Below are 22,425 nucleotides of genomic sequence, written 5' to 3' on the forward strand. Positions count from 1 at the left end.
AACAATGACAGGTTAGAATGTTTCACAGCAGAAGGATATCAAGAGTGTCAAAATACTTAAAGGTCAGTTTGAGATTTTCAGTTCTCTTCTACATGCACACTCGTCTTTGCATGAAAGTGTTTTTAGTGGTGGTTGAGGCAGTGTGGAAGATCCCAGGGGGCAGCATGGTGTTAAGGAGTCTGACGGCTTGGGGGTAAAAACTCTCCTGCAGTTGGCAGATGTGGCTTTGATGCTGCAGTATCTTCTTTTGGATGGCAGAAATGTGAAAAGACCATGTGAGGGGTGTAAGGGGTCCTGCACAATGCTGCAGGCCTTGCGGACATTGCGTTTGTAAAATATGTCCTGTAGTGAAGGGAGAGGCACCCCAATAATGTTCTCTGCGGTCTTCACTATCCTTTGCAGGCGCTTGCGGTCAGATATGTTGTATTTGCCATACCAGACAGTGATGCAGCTGGTCAGAACACTGTCAATGGTGCCTCTGTAGAACATGGTAAGGATGGAAGGGGGGAAGACTTGCTTGCTTCAGCCGCCTCAGGAAGTATAGTCTCTGCTGACTTTCTTGATTAGTGATGAAGTGTTATGCGTCCACGTATGTTCCTCAGTTATATGCACACCGAGGAACTTGGTACTCCTAACAGTCTCCACATCTAAACCATTGATGCTGAGTGGGATGTGGGCAGGATGTGATTTTCTGAAGTCCACGATTATCTCTTTTGTCTTGTCGACATTGAGAGATTGCATGGTGTGAAGACAACAATCTGACAGCCGTTCCACCTCATCTCTGTATGCTGTTTCATCATCCCTGCTTATCAGTCCCAGCACCGTCGCATCATCTGCAAACTTGATGATGTGGTTGGTGTTGTGCGTGGCTGTGCAGTCGTGAGTCAGCAGGGTGAAGAGCAGTGAACTAAGCACGCAGCCCTGCGGCTCTCCAGTGCTCAGTGTGATGACGCTGGAAGTGTTGCAGCCCATCCGAACTGACTGGGGCCTCTCTGTCAAGAAGTCCAGGATCCAATTGCAGAGGGTGGTTTTCAGGCCCAACCTGCTCAGTTTTACAACCAGCTTTTGAGGGATGATTGTGTTGAAGGCGGAGCTAAAGTCTAGTTCTAGTCTAGTAGTAAAGTAAAGGCAATTACAGTTTGTCCTTGTCCACTTTAAGCCCATCGGGAGTACACCAAACACAGCTGTTAATGCGTTAAGAGGGATTGTGACAGAGTTTCTTTCCTCTTCTATTAATTTCCAGATATAGTAGGTGACAGTTTGTGTGTGTGTGATTTTGTATAAGCAGCTTTTGCATGCCACCTCTAAATGTTAACTAATTTGTACTAAGGATCTGAGGGGCTGTCAGATGAGGAAAATACAGAAAATATACAAGTTGATGTAAATGCTGTCAAGGTAAAATTCAAACCGTGACCTAAATTGAATCCAGAATGAATGTTTCTCTGTTCAAAGGTAGACAAGCTTGCAATGAAACATTTTGGAATTTCAAAACTTTGCACAGCGCAATCTGTTCGAGATATTTCAACAAAAATTGAAATTGAGTTTTGGATGGACAGATAGACTATCTTGCTTTGTTCAATGTTTTTAAAATTACTGTTTGTTCCTTTATTGTTTGCAGCAAAGTATACATAAAATCTCAAGAAATCAATTAAAACTACAGTGTACACTTACATTACATTTTGTTTTAGTTTAATTGATATAAAAATACAATAATTTAGATATGCTAGAAAAAAAGAAAAATTTTTACTTTAGTGGCTTGTTTAAAAGAAAGTGATTTTAACTGCTTTTTTGTTTAAGCTGTCATTCTCATTTCTATGCTTCCTTTGCTGGACTAAATGGGTAAGAATGCTATAACTGAGAGATTGACTTTTGTTTTAAATAAATTACAATCCTTGGCAAACTTGTCCTATTATGCGGCCCTGGGCAGCTTCAGTTTCTGCCTTGACATGTTTAAATAAACCTTATCACTCTGTTTGCCCCATTTACATTAAAAGCTACTGTCTTGTGAAAGTTTTCTTTTAGAACTGTTGAATAGCCACATTTTGTAAAAGACAGAGCCGTGAAATTGCAAGTTAGCTATGTTTTTTTTAAGGACTGAATTTTTTGAACAATGTTGCTGTCATTCATGTTTTATTAGGCTATAACATTCTATTGTACTATAAATTATAAAATACATTATTTTAAAAGTTTTATTTTTATCAATATTTGGTTTTTGATTTATTATTTTTAGTTATGTTACATTTAAAATCCAATGTAAATCAAAATGTGGTTGAGCAATCGCTCCACTTTTTATTCTTTAAAAACTAATTGCATATTAAATGCATTTGTATTTGTTGCACAAATCTGTGTGCATCTTTCTTGATTTAGGCCGTTAATCAACAGTTTGTACATGAGTAATAATAGTTCAGTAATTTACATTTCATTTCTCCACTTACTCATCACCCCATGCTATTGCTTTGATTTTTAGATATAAATTTTGGAAAGTGGAGAAAAATAGTTTATTATAACAGGAGGATTCTGTGTTATTATGTTAAGCACTAAAATAAAAATATTTAAATCAATATTTATTAAACTGTAGTGTATTGAAATAGCATGAAATGTTAACAAGCTTAACTCAGGGTTGGTTTTTAAAAATGCAGGAATTCTGTTTTTGACGGACACTGCATCAGCTACTGTTGACACTTTCGGTACTTAGGTTTGTTTTCTGAACTTTCTTTTGTGAGGCATTTGCATTTTCACTTAACATTCCTTCTGGGGTTCAGGTTTTCCCAATTAAGTCAAGCATTCACTTTGACTGGCACTTCAAAACTGCTGGTTAATGTGCTTGTGGCACTGTACCTGGTGACAGACTGGTGCCTCATCCTGAGTATAGTTTTAAATGATGCTCAAAGCAGGTATAGATTAGCACTTCTAGTTTCAAGGTTCCATATTCTTCTGTATGCCCTATTTTTTTCTTTATTTCCCCCCACAACCTATAAAAGTTTTCTATTAAGTCAACAGGTGAGGCATTGTCCATCTTACTTATCCGCATATGATTTAAATTTAGCTAAACCAGAATCAGAACTTTTTTTTTTTTTTTTTTTTTTTAATATAAAGATGACTGCTTTGGCAAGTTGCTTTTACTGTGCTCTTGTTGAAGAATCCATTATTAAGATGGCAGATGGACGACGGCTGGATTTATATTAATACAACAATAAATAAAATTTTAAAAAATGCAAAAAGTTGAAATTTGTTTTAAAGCATTACTCTAACCATTTTCCTCCACCTCTTTATGGGTAGCAGTAAAAAAAGTTTTTTCAGTGAGGCATAACGTTTTAAGTCTGGTTATGATATCAACAAATCTGACTGCCAGGTTGTAAATGGTTAGGGGCCTAGCAAAACAGAATATAAAGCTCTCTTAGTTTTAAGGTCTCAAACACATTTTTGATTGGTTAGCAGTTACAGGTTGGAAAAATCTAGCTCCGGCCTTGTTTTCGGCAAGAAGCACTTTTGTGCAACTCTGAGAAGCTGCAGACATGGAAAGATGGCTTTTGTGTTTTTTTCTAGTACTTACTGGTAAGTTGCATTCTAGTTGAAAATCAAAGTGGCCTTGACAGCAGCTTTACGTTTGTATGTTTTTTTTAGTAATATGGTCTTGTTTAAATTGTAAGTTTATATATTGCTTTGTATTTCCTAGCTCAGAAAATGATGTTAATGCAACGTGATGTTTTCACTTCAATTCTAGGTCACTTCATTTTTCATATTTACATTTTCTTTTAAGAGTTGGAATTTTGCGCACTGTTTGAAAAATACATTCTCTCCGTAATGGTATAGCATATTGGAAAAATCTTGTTTTTTTTTTTTTTAAATACTAGACATGCATGTGGAGTTTGGGGTTTATATTACATATGTAGCTTATTCTATTTGTACTTTGTAGTTTTAAACCTACATGATTTAAATTTTAAAGTTAGCTAATGTTCTAGAGACATGTGCATTGTTGCTAGTCATTTTGTGACTAAGTGAGACACATTAGAACTTCCTTATTAAGCTTGGATAAAAATATTCCTTAAATTTTGAGGGTTGTTTTTTTTTCCTACACTATAGTACTCTAAATAATAATAATAGTTAATAATATAAGAGATACCCTTTTGATTTTCTTGAGTGAACCTGAATTCTCTCGATGAATATTTGGAGACCATTTCTGTAGAAAGATTACGCCTCTATTTCAATTAATAGAAAACGCTTAAAACCTTCCATGCAATCAAGTACCCATCAGCTGCAGTATTTGAGGAAGGAAGCATCCTGACAGTTTTTCTTTTCATTTTTTTTTTCTTCAGTGGATTGAATTTTTATCTACTGCAGCTGGCAATAGCTTTGGTTCCCTTCAGCCGTGTCTACCCACACTGAATTCTCTTCATAAAGAACACTGTCAATATTGTTTGTCATGGATATAAGCAAAATTGCCTAAGCAATAAAAGCAGCACAAAGCCATTCTCCTGTTTTAGTGCATCTAGTCTTAAAGAGAGAGCCTGTTTCAGTGTTTGCTTTAAAAAGTACATCGGAGACAGTCAGCAGCACTTTTGAAGGTCAGACACATATTAACAACACACATTAGAAGCTTCCCAGTGTCATTAAACATCATATATTATTTCAAGGCTAACTAGGTTTTTCAAATGGGTTTCAGGTTCTAAAAAATAGACCTCAGAAAAAGATATATTGGGCTCAATAGCTGTGTTCTCAGATTTCACACAGAAAATTTAAAAAGACAATGGGCCTCCGTTATAGTGCTAACAGTTAGTCAGGTGTATCACACATACTGTGTAACTAAATGTTTTTTCTGTTTACAGTAATTGTGGAGCTTTAACCAAAGGCTGTTCTTATTGGCAGGCAGTGTGGTATAATGGTTCAGGCTTTGGACAAAGGACTTTAAATGCTGTGGTTGTGGATTCAAATCCTACTACCGACACTGCGTGACCATGAGCCTTCCTGTGCTCAAAGTGAAAAAAATAAATGAAATATAACCAATTGTAAGTCAGTTTGGATAAAGACGTCCGTCAAATAATAAGTAATAATGATAATGCTAGGTCACTGGAGCTGATTACTCTTTAACATGCAAAGCACATGAATAAAACAATTCTGCATTAGATCAATTCCTGATTTGATTTTTTTTTTTTTTTTTTTCTGCTCTTCCTAGTGACTCATTTGGCCTTTGTTGATGGTCATTGCAAACATAATTTTATAGGAATCTCTATTCTTTTGAAAAGAAATGGGTAATCAGTAGGAATAATGTGAAATTTGGGTATAGACTATTATCATTATGAGATTATTCTTATTTTCACTTGTTTACATCATTTACTTAAGTAATTGTTTTGTGTTTTTCATCAGTTATGTGCTGAAGTTTGTGCGTCTGTTTGGTTTTTTTTTTTAACCACCATAGGCATAAACAGACAAAGATCTAACTCCTCGTGTTTTACTTTAACTTATTGCAATCAGCTATGAAGTTTACAGTCCAGCACATTTAGGCAGTCCATGAAATTAATTAATTAAATAATTAATTAATTTTTTTTTTTTTTACTTTTGCCATTTTTCTTTTTTTATCTCTAGTGGTTGAAGTTGAGTCTGTTCAAGCTGTCAGTCACAATATTTGTTAAAAGTCTCTAAGCCTTGTGGGTGCTTTTTGGCTTGTAGGATTGTCTGACAGGAAATTTACTGGGAAAGGTGATGTGCAGGAGGAGTGATACTACAGAGTTTCATTTCACAAAGTCATATAGGTTAGGTTAACCAGATTTATAAAAGCTGACATAAGCCCATTCTGTCTATGCCTTGCCATAAGAATTGCCAGTTTATGTGGCCAAAAGTCTTCTCTGCATTTATGGAAAGAAGAGCAGCAGGGCTTGAAAAGGTAGGAACCAAATCATGGACGTATGAAGCCAGACTGATTTGGAAGGATTTATTTGCTAATGACTTTCTATAAGCAATGGGCCAGAATGGTATGGAGGCAAAACAGAAGCAAGCAGCCTGCTTGACTTGGCCCCAGAGACGTATTAGCAAATGCTAGTATGATGAATTAAGAATTTGGTTCTTTGAATTAAAAGGCTATTAAATTAACCTCAGTTCTGGTGTGAGCAATAAGATGTTTGTGATCATTACTGACTACAAGGGAGTGTGTTTTTTTAGTTTCGAGCTTCTTTATACTTTGGAGTTTAGTATGTTCCAAATTTGAGGAAAGGATATGGTAAATCTCTGAATAAAGGCTTTAATTCCCTCTCAAATGGCACTTGCATTATCTACAGTACAAAGCCAATACTGAATGTTAGAGACTTGTCTAATTTGATAGCAAAATGATTTGTGTTATAGAAGAGAAGTTTTAAATTTCCACCATTGAGTGCAGGATGTAAAAAAAATGGCAGGTGCAAAACTGTATAGGTTACATTTGTGTCTGGGTAAGGCAGATAAGACCAATGAGGCATATGAAAATAATGAAGCAAGGCTATGTGATATGAAAACATAGTCAGTATAAGATTGTGAATTGTGATGAGAAGAGAAAACAGAGAATTCTCTTGCTATAGTATGCATTGAACAAACAAATCTAATACATTAAGATGAGCAGTAAAATTTAATAAAAAAAATGTGAGATGAGGTATGACTACAGATTAATGGGATTTGTGTAACAATGGATTTAGCACAGCTTTTGTGTCCATGCCAACCAGAAGCTCACAGGCGGAGAATTTAAAAAGATGGCCAGTGAGGTCAGGAAAGAAGGTGTAACAGTATAAGATGAAGCCATATGCAGAGATGGAAGAGTAATTTTCAATCTCCCAGATCAGCCAGCAAGTAACAAAAGTGACCAAAGTCATTGCCACATGATTTCCTTAAGTACTTAAATTCAAAGGTTATAAAGTAGTGCAATAAGAACACAACACCTTTTAGAGCAAACAGAGGAAGATGCTGCAACCCTGTAATGATTATTATTACAATGTAAGACATCTGCGGGCAACAGATGATAAAGGAGGTGATCTAGGAGGCAGTCGTGCTGTTGACAGAGTTCCATGAAATGAAAGTTAAGCTTTGCCATAATTAGTTTGACAAAATTTCACTGACAGAGAGAGAGTGTGAAATGACAAGAAAAGGAAGTTTTAGTGTGCTGTTCTGTGGCGATCGATACCTTTCTCAGATAAAAAACACAAAATCTCCTCTAGCCGAGGCTTCTTCCCAAACCCATCCAACCCAGAAACCACCCTCAGCAGCTGGACCACCAAACTGTGCAACTACCAAAAACGTGAAAGCAAGCAATGAGGCTGCAAACCTCCCTCAACTCCCAATATTCACATGCCCAACAATTCTACAAACCACCCCCAGCAGCCCGTCAACCCCCCCCCCCCCCCCCCCCCCGAGCATAATGCTAAGAAACTACCAGAAAATGAGAACCAACCCCCAAGTCCTTACCCTTCTAATTAATGACAAGAAGTAAGTGATGTCTTACAATAGTACTGTATGTAAAATGGAGAGAACAAGCAAGAAGTAAATGACAAAAAACTGGAGAGTGAGGAGTAAATGACCTGGCAACCCTCAAATAGATCAGCATTGCAAAAGGTCCATCAGTTTAATACCAGTACTCATAGATAAAGCATGGCACCAACACTGTATCAACAATATAAAGGATTGCTCAATAGCAGATTCTAGGCAATAAAAAGTCCTCTGGTATGTCAATAACCTGAAAAGCACTGGTCCTGGGCTGCTACTTGAGGTAGCACTTGATCAGTGTTGTACAGAATATAAACAGTACATTTCAAGATAAATCTTCAGAGCAGGAAAGTGCCAGTTATAATAAAGTTGTCGATTGCAGCAAGTGCTTCCAAAGGTAAATTGAATAACAAGTGAAGTGATCTGAGACTTATTTTCAGTTTTGTGGGATAGAGTGAATATTGCTGAAGCCCAGTAGGATACACTTTTTTGAAAAACTGTCGGCATGCTGTAAAGCAACTGAAATTCAGGAAAAAAACAGATCCATGAGCCTTCATAACTGTTATTTTGAACATTACATGCCTTCTTTAGAATTAGTTGGTGGTCCGTAAATTTCAAAATTGAATTACAAGAGGCAGAGGACTGGCAGCATGTGCACAGCTAGTAAACACCCATTGGGACTGCATAACCTCAGGGGCAAAGAGATTCAGGAACATATGGGCAAAAAAATAAATCAGATTGTCCTTCTCAGCACCCTCTTTAAACCCCTCAATTGTTAAAATATCTTCTCAAGTCCTATCTTCTTGGATCAAGAAGTTTAATGTTGAAGTCACCAATGTGTTAATGGTATGTGTTTATACCTCCAAGTTGTGACTGGACACAGGTGATAATAAAACACTGTCACCACTATTCAGTTTTGCCTATCTATCTATCTGTCTATCTATCTATCATATAGTGCATTTTTCTATCTATCTATCTATCTAGTTTTCGTCTTGGTTTGTATAACAGTGAAGCTCGTCTGCATTGTAGTTCAGCATGGTAGTATGTTTGAGAAGGAGATTTCTCATAGAGTCCCAGCAGGTGTCCATGTTACTTGTTCCAGATGCAGGAAGCTATGGCATCTTTGGCAAGGTAAGAGCTGAGGAATGGGGTCTGTGGACTGAAAAAGGCATTTGCTCTGAGTGTCTGTAATAGCCAAAAGAGTATCAAATAAGTCTGTTGGTTAAATATTACAAGTATAATAGGGTAGAAAGTCGAATAATGGACCATTAAAGTAAGGTAATCACATGACTTCCTTAACCTGACATTTTAATAAATTAGAAATGTATTATTTGAGAGTCACATTTCTAAGAAAGATCCCATTCTAAAAATTAAGTACATTAATAATAAACTAATTAAAATGTTAGTTATACTCTGGGTTTAAAGTTAGTAGATCACCAGTGGCATATTGCCTGAATTAGTCTCTTTTGCTAATTTGCACCTTGAAAACAGAACCAGGCCACAGCAATGTTGTGTTGCTGTGGCCTGAGTGATTCTTGCCTTGATGCTGCTTACATCCATCCATCCAATTGATAAAGCAGGTCCAGATAGAATCATTTGGTGTTAGGTTTTTAGAAATGTTGCACTGAAAAGCCATGAAGGGAACTAGGCTGAAGTTAGTACTATAGCAACTTCAGAGAAAAGACAGTGTTTTAAGAGTTTGTATTGATTTTGTGTAGTTAAACTGCCTATGTTAATTTGAAAAGGAAATACTGCTAATTTAGTTTCCAGGGGATTTTTAGTTGGCGCAAAGTTGGTTAACATAGTTAACATTTGTGGCATAGTGCACAGGACTTTCAAATGCTTAATATCTATTGCATCATTTCTTGCATGGTTTTAGCAGTATTGTTAAGCTTCAGGTGGAGTCTGCCTGTTAAATTGTTATTCAGTCATCTAAAACATTCTTTGTGGGCTGAATCTCCAACAGCGTCACTGAAATGCTTTCGCACTGTGAATGAGAGGCTCTGAATACGTGTGAAAGTTTAACTCAAAGGTTTCATACAAGTGTATGTTTATTACAGTTTTTTTTACTAGCTAGCATGTGAATCTGGAGTCAATGGTAAAATGTACATTTTTACTACTGAAAGTTTATTATACTACAAAAATGTACAAAAGTAAGCTTTTAACAAATTATTCTAGTATAAAAATTTAGCAGTTACTAAGTACTATCTTTTTATTATTGTTGGTAAGATGTTTCAGCTTAGTGATTTATTTATATTATACATGCCTTATGAAGTTTTGTTCTCAAACAAGTGAATTCAAATAAGTGAACACATCTGCTTGCTTGCCTAAAGATCAATTTAAGATTCTCATTTTTGAAATTCAGCACATCATAAGCAATATGACATTCTTTGAAGCATACTCATTATATGCTCAACATTTCCAATCTTGTAAGAGAGACTTTTTTTAACACTTATTTCTTGTTTTCATTGTAGTTATTTCCAGGTAGTGGTATTATGCAACTGAACAAATTATTTCGGTACTGAAATTTAGTATGCACTCAATGCTTGTTTCTGAAACATTCACAGATACTAGATTACTGCTGTCTAAGGCAATTTGTGGCAGTCCTCCTTGAAATGCTCTCTATAAAATTAACATTGACTGCTTAATTTCTCCACTTATGTCTCTGGTACTGAAATTATTATAGCACTGTCCTTAATGCTTTATACTGGAAATTTGAAATGAGAGTACTTTCTCTAGTTTATTTCTGGGAATTGCCTTTTATAGTGAAACTTTATCTGAAAACACTTCCCAGAAATTTTAGAATATAACTTGGACACATTTTTTAGTTCCCAAGATTCAGCACTCATCTGCTTTTTAAATTTATCCATAATGTGCAGAACTGAGTTTGTGTCACTGCTAAAGGCACTTTAGTATTTCTGTCTGCCAGTTGTCTTAGCTGTTTTATTCCAAGTGTAATTCTAAACTGCACTGTTGGCAGGTAATCATGTTTTGCTGATGCTTACGATGTTTGCTTCTCTTTCTAAAATTGGTTTCTGATTTGTGCCTAGTGTTTTCACAATAGGCTACTTCTTCCCACCTTGAAACTGAATGTAGTGGCTTCACACATTGCATAAAAGGACGAATGGCTTTTGTATTTAATGTTTTGTAATGCAAGTTTCCTAATTCACTTTATATTGGTAAGTTTTTTTCTTCAAATGTTTAACCTTGCATTCTGACTTTACATATTGTACCAATAAAAGTGAACTGCACCAACATTTTGTCTTTTAAATGCAAGTAGTTTCCTTGATGCACTTTTTGTTTTCTCAATTTCTTGTTTCCACTAAACGTTTAATTCTGCATTTATTTTTTAGTACACTTGATCCCATCAACACCACTTAAAGATGAGAGACAGAGTTCCAAGTCAAGAAAACGGATAATCCCCATCCTGTACACAGAGCCACCAGGAATCAATCCAATTTATGAAGCTTACGCATACTGCAACATCCCCAATAAGACAGAACATGGTGTGGAAGGTAAGTACATATACATTTATTACTGGTAATGTGGTCATGTTGATGAGAACTGCTAAACACAGATTCTTTAACCTCCTTAAGGTTACATTTTGTTCTCAAAAAAAAACATGTAAAAAGGGTTGCATTTTTTGGTTTGAAAAAATACATTTTATAAAACATACAAAACACTAAAAGTACAAAGTCAGAAGTATATAATAATGATACTTTAATGATGATGAATGATAATAATATGAACTGCACATGTGAAAGTGATGCGAGTGTCACTTTTGGAATCCCAGAATCACTTTCAGTTTCACTTCCTGAAGACAGACTCACTTTGTTATAACTGCTGATGAGAGGGGTTTCTTACAAGACACCATTATAAGACCAGGAGAAGACGCGTCTACAACGTTGCCTGAGTAATAATTGGACCTGACACTTATGCAAGACACACCTATACTCTTGCCCGAGTAACGCTCTGCACTAACACTGTTGGCACTTTTACAATTAAACCTTGGGTCTTAGGCAAGACGCATCTGTACCGTTGCCTGAGTGACACTTGCAACTAATGCTTTTAGCACTGGTTTTATAGCCCAAGTGACACTCAGGTCTAAAGCGAAGGAGGTTAAAAATGACTTTAGCATACAGTATGTAATTAGAAAAAGGCTGCATCTGCAAAGTAACATTACTAAATATTATTTCTAGATGGCATAAAAAATACAAAAGAAGGTTAGTAACCTAGCATTCCATTTGATGTGTGTATTGGAGCTGCACACCCATAACTGATCTGCACCTTGTATAGAAGTTGTAAGAGTTGCAGAAAGTTTGTTTGGGATTATATTGATTTTAATAATTGGTCATTATATACAGACTTTTACTTGAATGTGCAAAAAGTGTTTGTTTGTAAATTCTTGGTTGGCTTTGGTTCTTTTACAGATTTCCTCTGGAAAAAAATTCATGTCTCAACTGCAAGTGAGCTCCTTCCAAAATGATGGGGAAGAGTGGTTTAGGTGGTGAATGGTACCAAACAAATAATAGCTTTGTACTGTAATTTGTTCATCTGTATGATTACATGATAGTTAAGAATCATCTGTTGTCTAGTGAAACAAATTACAGATCAGAAAATAGCTAACATTCACACTTGAAGTGTGTAAAGCAAGTACATGCTGTTGCCGCTTAACCATTAAGAATAATTGGCTGCTTGTTTTGGGGTCGGTGTTGTAATAATTTAATGATGGCTGTAACATGATGTGTGGTGTTTTTTTTTTGTTCCCCCCCCCCCCCCCTTTTCTCTGCAATGAACTTACCATTACATACTTATCAAAAGTGGTTTCATGCTATTAGAAGTGAATGTCAAACAAAAGAGAAGAAACTGGCTTCCCATTGTAATGTAAAATAAAATCAAGTAAAATTAGGAAAACAATTTCTTTCATATCTTCAGAGTGGTGATTAAAATTTTTTTGTCACTTATTGTTTACATCAATGTCTACTTCATACTTCTTAGGGCTCGTTTATACTTCACGTTCAGAATGCGTACACGCACACACCATGGCTGCCACGTGTTTCCAGTGTTCATTTGATGCGTCCTCTGAGCATGTCCTCAGAAATTAAGGCAATGCGTGCGCAAGTTGCAGTATCAGCAAAAATGGGGGGGCGCAGTATGATGAAAGTTTGAACGTGACATCAGAGTCTCCGTTTACTATCTACATGTGACAGAAACCTGCATTGAGGATCCTACGGCACATCGATGTTTGATGAGTGGTTCGATATGGTGAAGCAAAATGCAGACATACAAATGCATTCATGTTGCTTTTATATTCAAGCATCACATATTCCCTAACATAATGACATGATACAGTTTAAAAGCCTCACATACCATCTTCTGTGCCGTCTTTTTTTTTGCACCTGCACAACAGCATCAGAATGTACAGCACCGTATTTAAGCCGTAGAGAAAAAAATTAAGGACATGGTGAAAAGGTGTATTTTGTGATTAAAGTGGAAACTTTGGCTTTAATCTCAAAATGTCCACTTTAATCCTATAGTTTATTTTGTCATTAAAGCAGACCGTCGTAGATGCCATCTTAAAACCGACCCAGTTGTTAATCACCACGTGCTTCTGAGGCTTTCTCCTGAACTGAAAGAAGCAATCGCCACACAACACATTACATTTATGATATTCCAGCTCTCTGCACGTTTAGAATCCTTAGATTTATACTTGATATCATTTTCATGATGAAACGCATTAAATAATGCATTGTTTAAATGCATTAAATAATACACTCAAGGACACTTTATAATTCAGTAAACATTAACAAGACAATAGAAATTACATACAAGAAAATGAATAAAACTCATTGAAGAGATGTGTTTTTAACAGGATTTTGAAATGAGTAATAGATTTTCCTCGCGAAGGGTGAGAGGAAGAGCATTCCAAATTTTAGGGGCTAATACACTGAAAGTTCTGCCACCCATAGTTACTAACCTGTATTTAAGTACAGTGAGTAAGTTAGCGTCCGATGATCTTAATGTACGAGCTGGAATGTAAGGAAGCAGCAGCTCAGACAGATAATGAGGGGCTAAACCATAAAGAGCTTTAAAGGTGAGAAGAGTAATTTTATATTTGATTCTTGAAAAGACTGGTAACCAATGCAAATCATAGGACAGGAGTGATGTGAGCAGATTTTATAGTGTGTGTAAGTAGACGAGCAACAGAATTCTGAACATATAGTAATCTATTGATATAATTAGTCGGGAGCCCAGCTAAGGGCAGCGAAGGAGCAGTACAGGAGAAAGCTGGAGCAGAAGTTGCAGAATAACAGCATGAAGGAAGTGTGGGATGGACGTGGAGAGAGCAAACCAAATGAACAACTTCTTTAACAGGTTTGACCACCCTAACCCACTCTCACCTCAGAGTACTGCACCCTCCACCCATCCTTCTGCTGATACCAGCATAGGAGAGAGTTTCCCCCAACCCACAATTACAGCAGCGCAGGTGAGCAGAGAGCTGATGAGACTTTGTGCCAGCAAAGCAGTGGGTCCAGATGGAGTATCGCCACGACTGCTGAAGGCCTGTGCGTTGGAGCTGGGGAGTCCTCTACAGTGCATCTTCAACCTGAGCCTGGAACAGGGGAGAGTCCTGAGGCTTTGGAAAACATCTTGCATCACCCCAGTCCCAAAGATATCACGTCCTAGTGAACTGAACGACTTCTGGTCTGTCGCTCTGACGTCACGTGTGATGAAGACCACGGAGCGGCTGCTGCTTCACCAACTAAGGCCACAGGTCCACCACGCCCTCGACCCTCTGCAGTTCGCATACCAGGAGAAGGTGGGAGCGGAGGATGCCATCATCTATATGCTACACCGGTCCCTCTCCCACTTGGACCGAGGCAGTGGTGCTGTAAGAATTATGTTTCTAGACTTCTCTAGCACCTTCAACACCATCCAACCTATGCTCCTTAGGGACAAGCTGACAGAGATGGGAGTAGATTCATACCTAGTAGCATGGATCGTGGACTATCTTACAGACAGACCTCAGTATGTGCGTCTTGGGAACTGCAGGTCTGACATTGTGGTCAGCAACACAGGAGCACCGCAGGGGACTGTACTTTCTCCGGTCCTGTTCAGCCTATATACATCGGACTTCCAATACAACTCAGAGTCCTGCCACATGCAAAAGTTCGCTGACGACACTGCTATCGTGGGCTGCATCAGGAGTGGGCAGGAAGAGGAGTACAGGAACCTAATCAAGGACTTTGTTAAATGGTGCGACTCAAACCACTTACAATTGAACACCAGCAAAACCAAGGAGCTGGTGGTGGATTTTAGGAGGACCAGGCCCCTCATGGACCCCGTGATCATCAGAGGTGACTGTGTGCAGAGGGTGCAAACCTATAAATACCTGGGAGTGCAGCTGGATGATAAATTGGACTGGGCTGCCAATACTGATGCTCTGTGTAAGAAAGGACAGAGCCGACTGTACTTCCTTAGAAGGCTGGCGTCCTTCAACATCTGCAGTACGATGCTGCAGATGTTCTATCAGACAGTTGTGGCGAGCGCTCTCTTCTACGTGGTGGTGTGCTGGGGAAGCAGCATAAAGAAGAGGGACGCCTCACACCTGGACAAACTGGTGAGGAAGGCAGGCTCTATTGTAGGCACCGGAGCTGGATAGTTTGACCTCCGTGGCAGAGTGACGGGCACTGAGCAGGCTCCTGTCAATAATGGAGAATCCACTGCATCCACTAAACAGTATCATCTCCAGACAGAGCAGCAACTTCAGTGACAGACTGCTGTCACTGTCCTGCTCCACTGACAGACTGACGAGATCGTTCCTCCCCCACACTATGCGACTCTTCAATTCCACCCGGGGGGGTAAACGTTAAAATTATACAAAGTTATTGTCTGTCTGTTATACCTGCATTGTTATCACTCTTTAATTTAATATTGTTTTTTTATCAGTATGCTGCTGCTGGAATATGTGTATTTCCCCTTGGGATTAATAAAGTATCTATCTATCTAACAATGCATTGCAATAGTCCAGACTGGTGGCGATGAAAGCATGATTCAGTGTTTCAGTATCCTTCACACTGAGGAAAGAATGCAGATGAGCAGTGTTGCGAAGATGAAAAAAGCTGTCTGTACTGGTGAGCTAATGATTGGTTGAAAAGTAAGAAGCTGATCAAAGATGACACCCAAATTATGGACTGATGCTGAAGGTTGAACCAGGATCCCATCAGTGTCAATTTTTAGCCTACGAAGGGTAGATAGGACAGATTCGGTACCAACTATTAAGATTCCTGTTTTATCAGGATTAAGTTGTAAAAAATTATCTATCATCCAATGCTTCATTTCCCAAATGCAATCAGTCAGTGCAACAGGTGAAGATGTTACAGTTGCATCAACAATTATATAAAGTTGTGTGTCATCAGCATAGTAGTTGAAGCTTAGATCATACTGACAAATAATCTCCCCTAATGGGAGCATAAAGTGAAGTAGTGGCAGATTTGTATTGAAGACATAATACTGACAATCACCGAGGTATGATGTGAACCAAGAAAGGGCAGCACCAGAGATACCAATAGCTGAAAGTCGGGACAGTAAAATGTTATGGTTAACTATATCAAACGCTGCGCTTAAGTCAAGAAGAACTAGAACAGCGGCCATACCAAAATCTGCAGTTATAAGTAAGTCATTGGTTACCTTAGGTAAAGCAGTTTCAGTGCTATGTAGGGCTCTGAATCCAGATTGAAAAGGCTCAATCAAGCAAGTCATGCAAATTTAAATTATTAAGTTGAGCAGCAACAACCTTTTCAAAGATCTTAGCCATAAATGGAAAATTAGAGATTGGGCGATAAAATGTTAGCTGTAACGGATCTAAGCCAGGTTTTTTTTAAGACAGCAGCAGTTTTTAAATCACTTGGAACAACACAGGTGCAGAAACTTCAGTTGATAAAGTGAGAAATGGGAGCAGAAAGTTTATCAGTACAAGCCTTAATCAGTAAAGTAGGGGCAGGGTCTAGGTGGCAAGTAAATTGATTTAATTTAGATATTACTTCAGCAATATAAGTTGATGTAGTGGGATTAAATTTAGATAAATAAACTGAAGATTTAGAAGTAGAAACGGTCGACAGAGATGAGGAATGATTGGTAGAGAAACCTTGATATATGGTCATAATTTTTGACTGAAAATAGTTCAAAAATAGATTACAGTGCTCAACAGAGGAATAAGGATTTTTAACAGCAGGTTGACAAAGTCTGTTAACTGTATTAAAATGAGATCTAGAGTGACAAGTACCAAAGTCAATAAGGGTAGAATAGTACTTAGAATGTGCAGCCGATAAGGCACACCTGTATTCCTTCAGATGTTTGGTGTAACAGCCAGACCAGTCTTCTTCCAGAGCCTTTCCAAGTGGCGACCAGTTTGTTTCATGGTATGCAATTCTGCTGTAAAAGTTCAGTTAGGCCCATAAATATTTGGACAGAGACAACTTTTTTCTAATTTTGGTTCTGTACAAATAACTCAGATGCAGTTGAAGTGCAGACTTTCAGCTTTAATTCAGTGGGGTGAACAAAACAATTGCATAAAAATGTGAGGCAACTAAAGCATTTTTTTAACACAATCCCTTCATTTCAGGGGCTCAAAAGTAATTGGACAATTGACGCAAAGGCTGTTTCAAGGGCAGGTGTGGGCAAGTCCGTCGTTATGTCATTATCAATTAAGCAGATAAAAGGCCTGGAGTTGATTTGAGGTGTGGTGCTTGCATGTGGAAGATTTTGCTGTGAACAGACAACATGCGGTCAAAGGAACTCTCCATGCAGGTGAAAGAAGCCATCCTTAACCTGCAAAAACAGAAAAAACCCATCCGAGAAATTGCTACAATATTACGAGTGGCAAAATCTACAGTTTGGTACATCCTGAGAAAGAAAGCAAGCACCGGTGAACTCAGCAACGCAAAAAGACCTGGACATCCACGGAAGACAACAGTGGTGGATGATCGCAGAATCATTTCCATGGTGAAGAGAAACCCCTTCACAACAGCCAACCAAGTGAACAACACTCTCTAGGGGGTAGGTGTATCGATATCCAAGTCTACCATAAAGAGAAGACTGCATGAAAGTAAATACAGAGGGTGCACTGCAAGGTGCAAGCCACTCATAAGCCTCAAGAGTAGAAAGGCTAGATTGGACTTTGCTAAAGAACATCTAAAACAGCCAGCACAGTTCTGGAAAAACATTCTTTGGACAGATGAAACCAAGATCAACCTCTACCAGAATGATGGCAAGAAAAAAGTATGGAGAAGGCGTGGAACAGCTCATTATCCAAAGCATACCACATCATCTGTAAAACATGGTGGAGGCAGTGTGATGGCTTGGGCGTGCATGGCTGCCAGTGACACTGGGACACTAGTGTTTATTGATGATGTGACACAGGACAGTAGCAGCCGAATGAATTCTGAGGTGTTCAGAGACCTACTGTCTGCTCAAATCCAACTAAATGCAGTCAAATTGATTGGGCGGTGTTTCATGATACAGATGGACAATGAACCAAAACATACAGCCAAAGCAACCCAGGAGTTTATTAAAGCAAAGAAGTGGAAAATTCTTGAATGGCCAAGTCAGTCACCTGATCTTAACCCAATTGAGCATGCATTTCACTTATTGTAGACTAAATTTCAGACAGAAAGGCCCACAAACAAACAGCCACTGAAAGCCACTGCAGTAAAGGCCTGGCAGAGCATTAAAAAGGAGGAAACCCAGCATCTGGTGATGTCCATGAGTTCAAGACTTCAGGCTGTCATTGCCAACAAAGGGTTTTCAACCAAGTATTAGAAATGAACATTTTATTTCCAGTTATTTCATTTGTCCAATTACTTTTGAGCCCCTGAAATGAAAGGATTGTGTTAAAAAAATGCTTTAGTTGCCTCACATTTTTATGCTATCATTTTGTTCACCCCACTGAATTAAAGCTGAAAGTCTGCACTTTGACTGCATCTGAGTTGTTTCATTTAAAATTCATTGTGGTAATGTACAGAACCAAAATTAGAAAAAAGTTGTCTCTGTCCAAATATTTATGGACCTAACTGTATGTATGTTACATTTTACAGATAAGTCATTAACTTCATTTAAATAATGAATACTGATAATAATTACACATATTGTGGCAGCACGGTCTGCTTCGCAGGGAGTCATATCCCTTGTGTTCCCTGCCTGGAGTTTGCATGTTTTCCTGGTGGGTTTCCACAGTGTACTCTGGTTTCCTTCCAAAGACATGAAGGTTTGGGAATCTGAGGGCGCTAAAATGACGCTAGTGTAAGTGTATGCTTGTGTTCACCTTGCGATGAGCTGATGCCCTGTCCAGGGATTGTTTCTGTCTCATGCCCGATGCTTGCAGGAATGGCCACATCCCTGGATTGATGGATTTAATCATTAAACATCCTTTTCAGGGATATTGCGGCAAGGTGTCCTCAGAATTTAATGGGTATTTCAGGCAATTCACAACACGGCGAAACCGACACGTTTTCTCACAGTAATGATATCTCACACTGCCACCTGGTGGAATCTTCCCGGTTTAAGTAAAGTATGTCCACAAGTATAAACAGTAAAACACTTGCGTAGCAGTAGCGTCCGCTGGAGCACACATCGTGTGAAGTATAGTATATAGTGAACCATTAGCGTGCTTTTGGATCCTAATGGATTTTAATTTAGGGAAAAGGCTGCTTTTCTCTGCAGTTTGTGTATCGTTGTCCCTGGTGTGTAGAATAGTTAAAAATTTGATTTGTGTATAGAATGCACATCACACCACAGTAAGCGCTTAATCTTTTATGGTTTGAAATCAACTCATTTGCAAATGCAAAAGAAGTCTTCATTTGGATTGAGAATGCCCTACAACTGGGATTATCAAATAGATCTGACCAAAGGTCAAATTCTCACAGAGCAAATAATCTTTAGGCCAGACCCTGCTCTAACAAATACTCTCCAACACACACACTTGCATCTCACACAATGTAACAGACACACTCCCTCATTCACTCCTAAATGCTGCTATCTAATCACACACACCTCATGTCAGTTAAAACCTATCCAAGTTACACTGTATTTACCGGTAAGCAAGATAATGAATCATCAAGCATACTGTATGTTGTCCTGACTTAATTCTGGTGTTATAATCATTCTGAATGATCAAGCTCAATCATTCATTTAAATTTGATTTTTTTTTTTTTACTTTTGAAAACCCACTGTGTTTGTATACAGTTCCATAACCTTTACTAATTAGCCAGAAAGTAACAATCAAAATTCAAATTGCAAAGTTAGCTATAAAAAACTGGTTCGCTATCAGGAAAGTCTGTTAACATGTCTTAAGAGGAAAATTGATACAGAGAACTATTATTTCAAGGATGAATAGACTAAAAATGTTATCTTTATAATGACATCCTTCGGAAATGCTCACGCAACCTGTCTGGTTCTCAGTGAAGTAGTCGCTGTCATGACAGTCCAATGGGAGGCCCCACTATCTTCAAAAGCGTGACACTTTCATTGAGTCCTACCCACCCACTGAGGCCCAGCACAGGAAAACTGAGGTCCTGAAAACAAACTTCAAAAACACAAGGGGGAAATACTTACGCATTCACTAACCCAACAGGAACAAGTGACAAGTGCTTTAATCCAAGTGGAGACTAGCTAAATACAACAAAGCCTTCACTGGTGGGAAGGTGTTAACAGAGGGCATTATCCATACGTGACACCTATGTGTTTTTTTTTTTAATATCATATAGTACCAGCATTTTGTTAATTACAGTACCAGAAGTAAATGATAGTGTTGAAGCACCTCACACTTGGTCATTTATTACCATGATTAGAACTCCAACGCATCCCACATCTCCTGCTGTTCATTTGAATATACTAGACATAGACATTTATATGCTCAATGATTTGCAGAGTACATTGCAGTGTACATGTTTGTAGTCTGGAGGAATGAAGCAGCTGTAAGATGGGGGGTTGGAGTTGTGCATTATTTGCTTTAAAATGTTAGTACCAATCCAACAGAGGCTGGCATTAGGTGACAGTACATATACTGATGTCTCTCATATTTGCTATCAAAGCCTTCTTGCCACTCTTGTATGTGAACTTTTTCGAGCTTGGCTTGATGGCTGCACTTCTCTCTTAACTACTGTACATTTTTGAAATGCCTTTGGAAAATCCTTTGCAGTGGGTCTGTTCATTCAGGATGAATATTTGACTTACTTTATGCTAGATTTTCCAACAAGCTGTCAGAGGAATTCAGATCATTAAGAGCAGCATGATTTTTGCTTGATCTTTTTGCAGCACTCATGGTGCTTTCATCTAACTGATAAGTGTACTGGGGCTTCAGAAAACCTACTATATACATATTGACACAATAGTACATAAAGTAGATGTAATGTAATGGACCATTGTTTTTGTGTGTTTCGTAACTTGTTGGATTGTGAAGAACCTAATCCCTCCAAATGTAACTTTCTAAATGTTACTATATTTTGGCAAGTATAGTATGTCTTCCATTATATATCTCAATTTTATTTCTTTTACCTGATAGATATGTTATTAAGAGTGACAATGGTTTTTATGCTTTATATATCTTGTAGATAAGTCTTGTATGAGATTTTGTTTTCTTCTTTTATTGTAAAGCACTTTGGCCACAGCATTCCTATGTTGTTTTAAATGTTCTATATAAATAAATTGACATTGACATAACTGCAAAAGGTTGAAGCTTTGTTTTCCTATCTGACCATCAGGTTGAAAAGAGAATAGTTGGTTTGTGACAAACCGTGTATTACAGCTTTGAATTTTAAATTGTAAGATTACATGGTAATTTGACATTGTTCATCTTTTTATTCATTTTAATTTTCAAGTTAAACTGTGTTTACATTTGTTCATATCATACTGCATCTTAAATGGAAGGAAAGATCTTTTGAAAGATAGGTAAAGTTGCAGGTGTATTAAAACATTTTAAAGCAATAAATTGATACTCTCACATGGCAGAAAGCTGTTTCCCTCTTCAACATTTTTTAAAAATTCTTGTACATATAAAGGATTGTGCTCAAGGATAAGAACATGGTTATGATTCTGTAATCTAAGCAAAAGTAATCAAATAGATCTGAAGAAAATGTTCATATTTAGCCTGGTGACGGTTACCATTTTTATGGCTTTTCAGTGTGTGTATGTATGTGTGTTTCCCCTCTTGTGTATGCTAGAATATTTTTTCCACAAACAGCAGTAAATAATAATATAGCTAGAGATAATACTGTACTCCCACATAATGTTAATGTACTATTCACATCTGCTGCTGTGTGGTTGGTTTCTTCTAACCACTGTTGTGTAGCACACTGTTATTTTAATGAGCAACACAGTTTTTAAATATTGTTTTTACTTTTTTGTTTTAACACTCCTGCATCACAATTTCGGGAAAGGCGTTGTTGCATATAGAAAAAGCCTTTGCAAAAATTTAATTAGTAATTTACTTTTAACCATTTACCAGCCACCCGTATATTAATTTCCAGGCTGCAAAAGTTACAAAAATAAATGACAGCACTGATGTGTACAAACTGGAGTCCAAAACAGAACTGAGAGAATAGGGGAAAGGTGGAGGCTTTTAAAGGTCAGGATAGGAAGTGACGTCAAAGGGGCTGGGATCAAAAGGGTCTTTAGCCATAGGCTCGAGCCCGGACATGACATCAAGAGGGCCAGGGCCAGAGCCGGCAAGGCCTTCCTGTATAGGTCTGGACATGGAAGTGACATCAACAGGGCCAGGTGGAACTTCCCGTGAATGGCCTGTAGGAAAGCGAGGAAAAGAGTCATTGCACTCTGCCACATTGCGGTCGGATTCGGAATTGCCCTTACTCAAGCCCTTTAGCTGCCTCCCATGCGCACGTGTGACACTTTATTACAGTGAGTGGCCATTTAAGGATTTCAGGTGAATTTGGCACTATAAAAATCTGGTCGCCCTATAATTTACCA

General features: G+C 38.0%; 1 protein-coding gene across 1 annotated transcript in view; it reads left to right on the forward strand.

The window, feature by feature from the left end:
* Positions 1-22,425, forward strand: part of pxylp1 (2-phosphoxylose phosphatase 1) — a 112,041-nt gene that overhangs the window by 47,790 nt on the left and 41,826 nt on the right. Inside the window, exon 3 of the mRNA XM_028794393.2 lies at positions 10,797-10,958. Coding sequence (XP_028650226.1) covers positions 10,797-10,958 — 162 coding nt within the window. The remainder of the gene's footprint in view (positions 1-10,796; positions 10,959-22,425) is intronic.

The sequence above is a fragment of the Erpetoichthys calabaricus genome, chromosome 2, assembly GCF_900747795.2.
Source record: "Erpetoichthys calabaricus chromosome 2, fErpCal1.3, whole genome shotgun sequence".
Taxonomy (NCBI): Eukaryota; Metazoa; Chordata; class Cladistia; order Polypteriformes; family Polypteridae; genus Erpetoichthys; species Erpetoichthys calabaricus.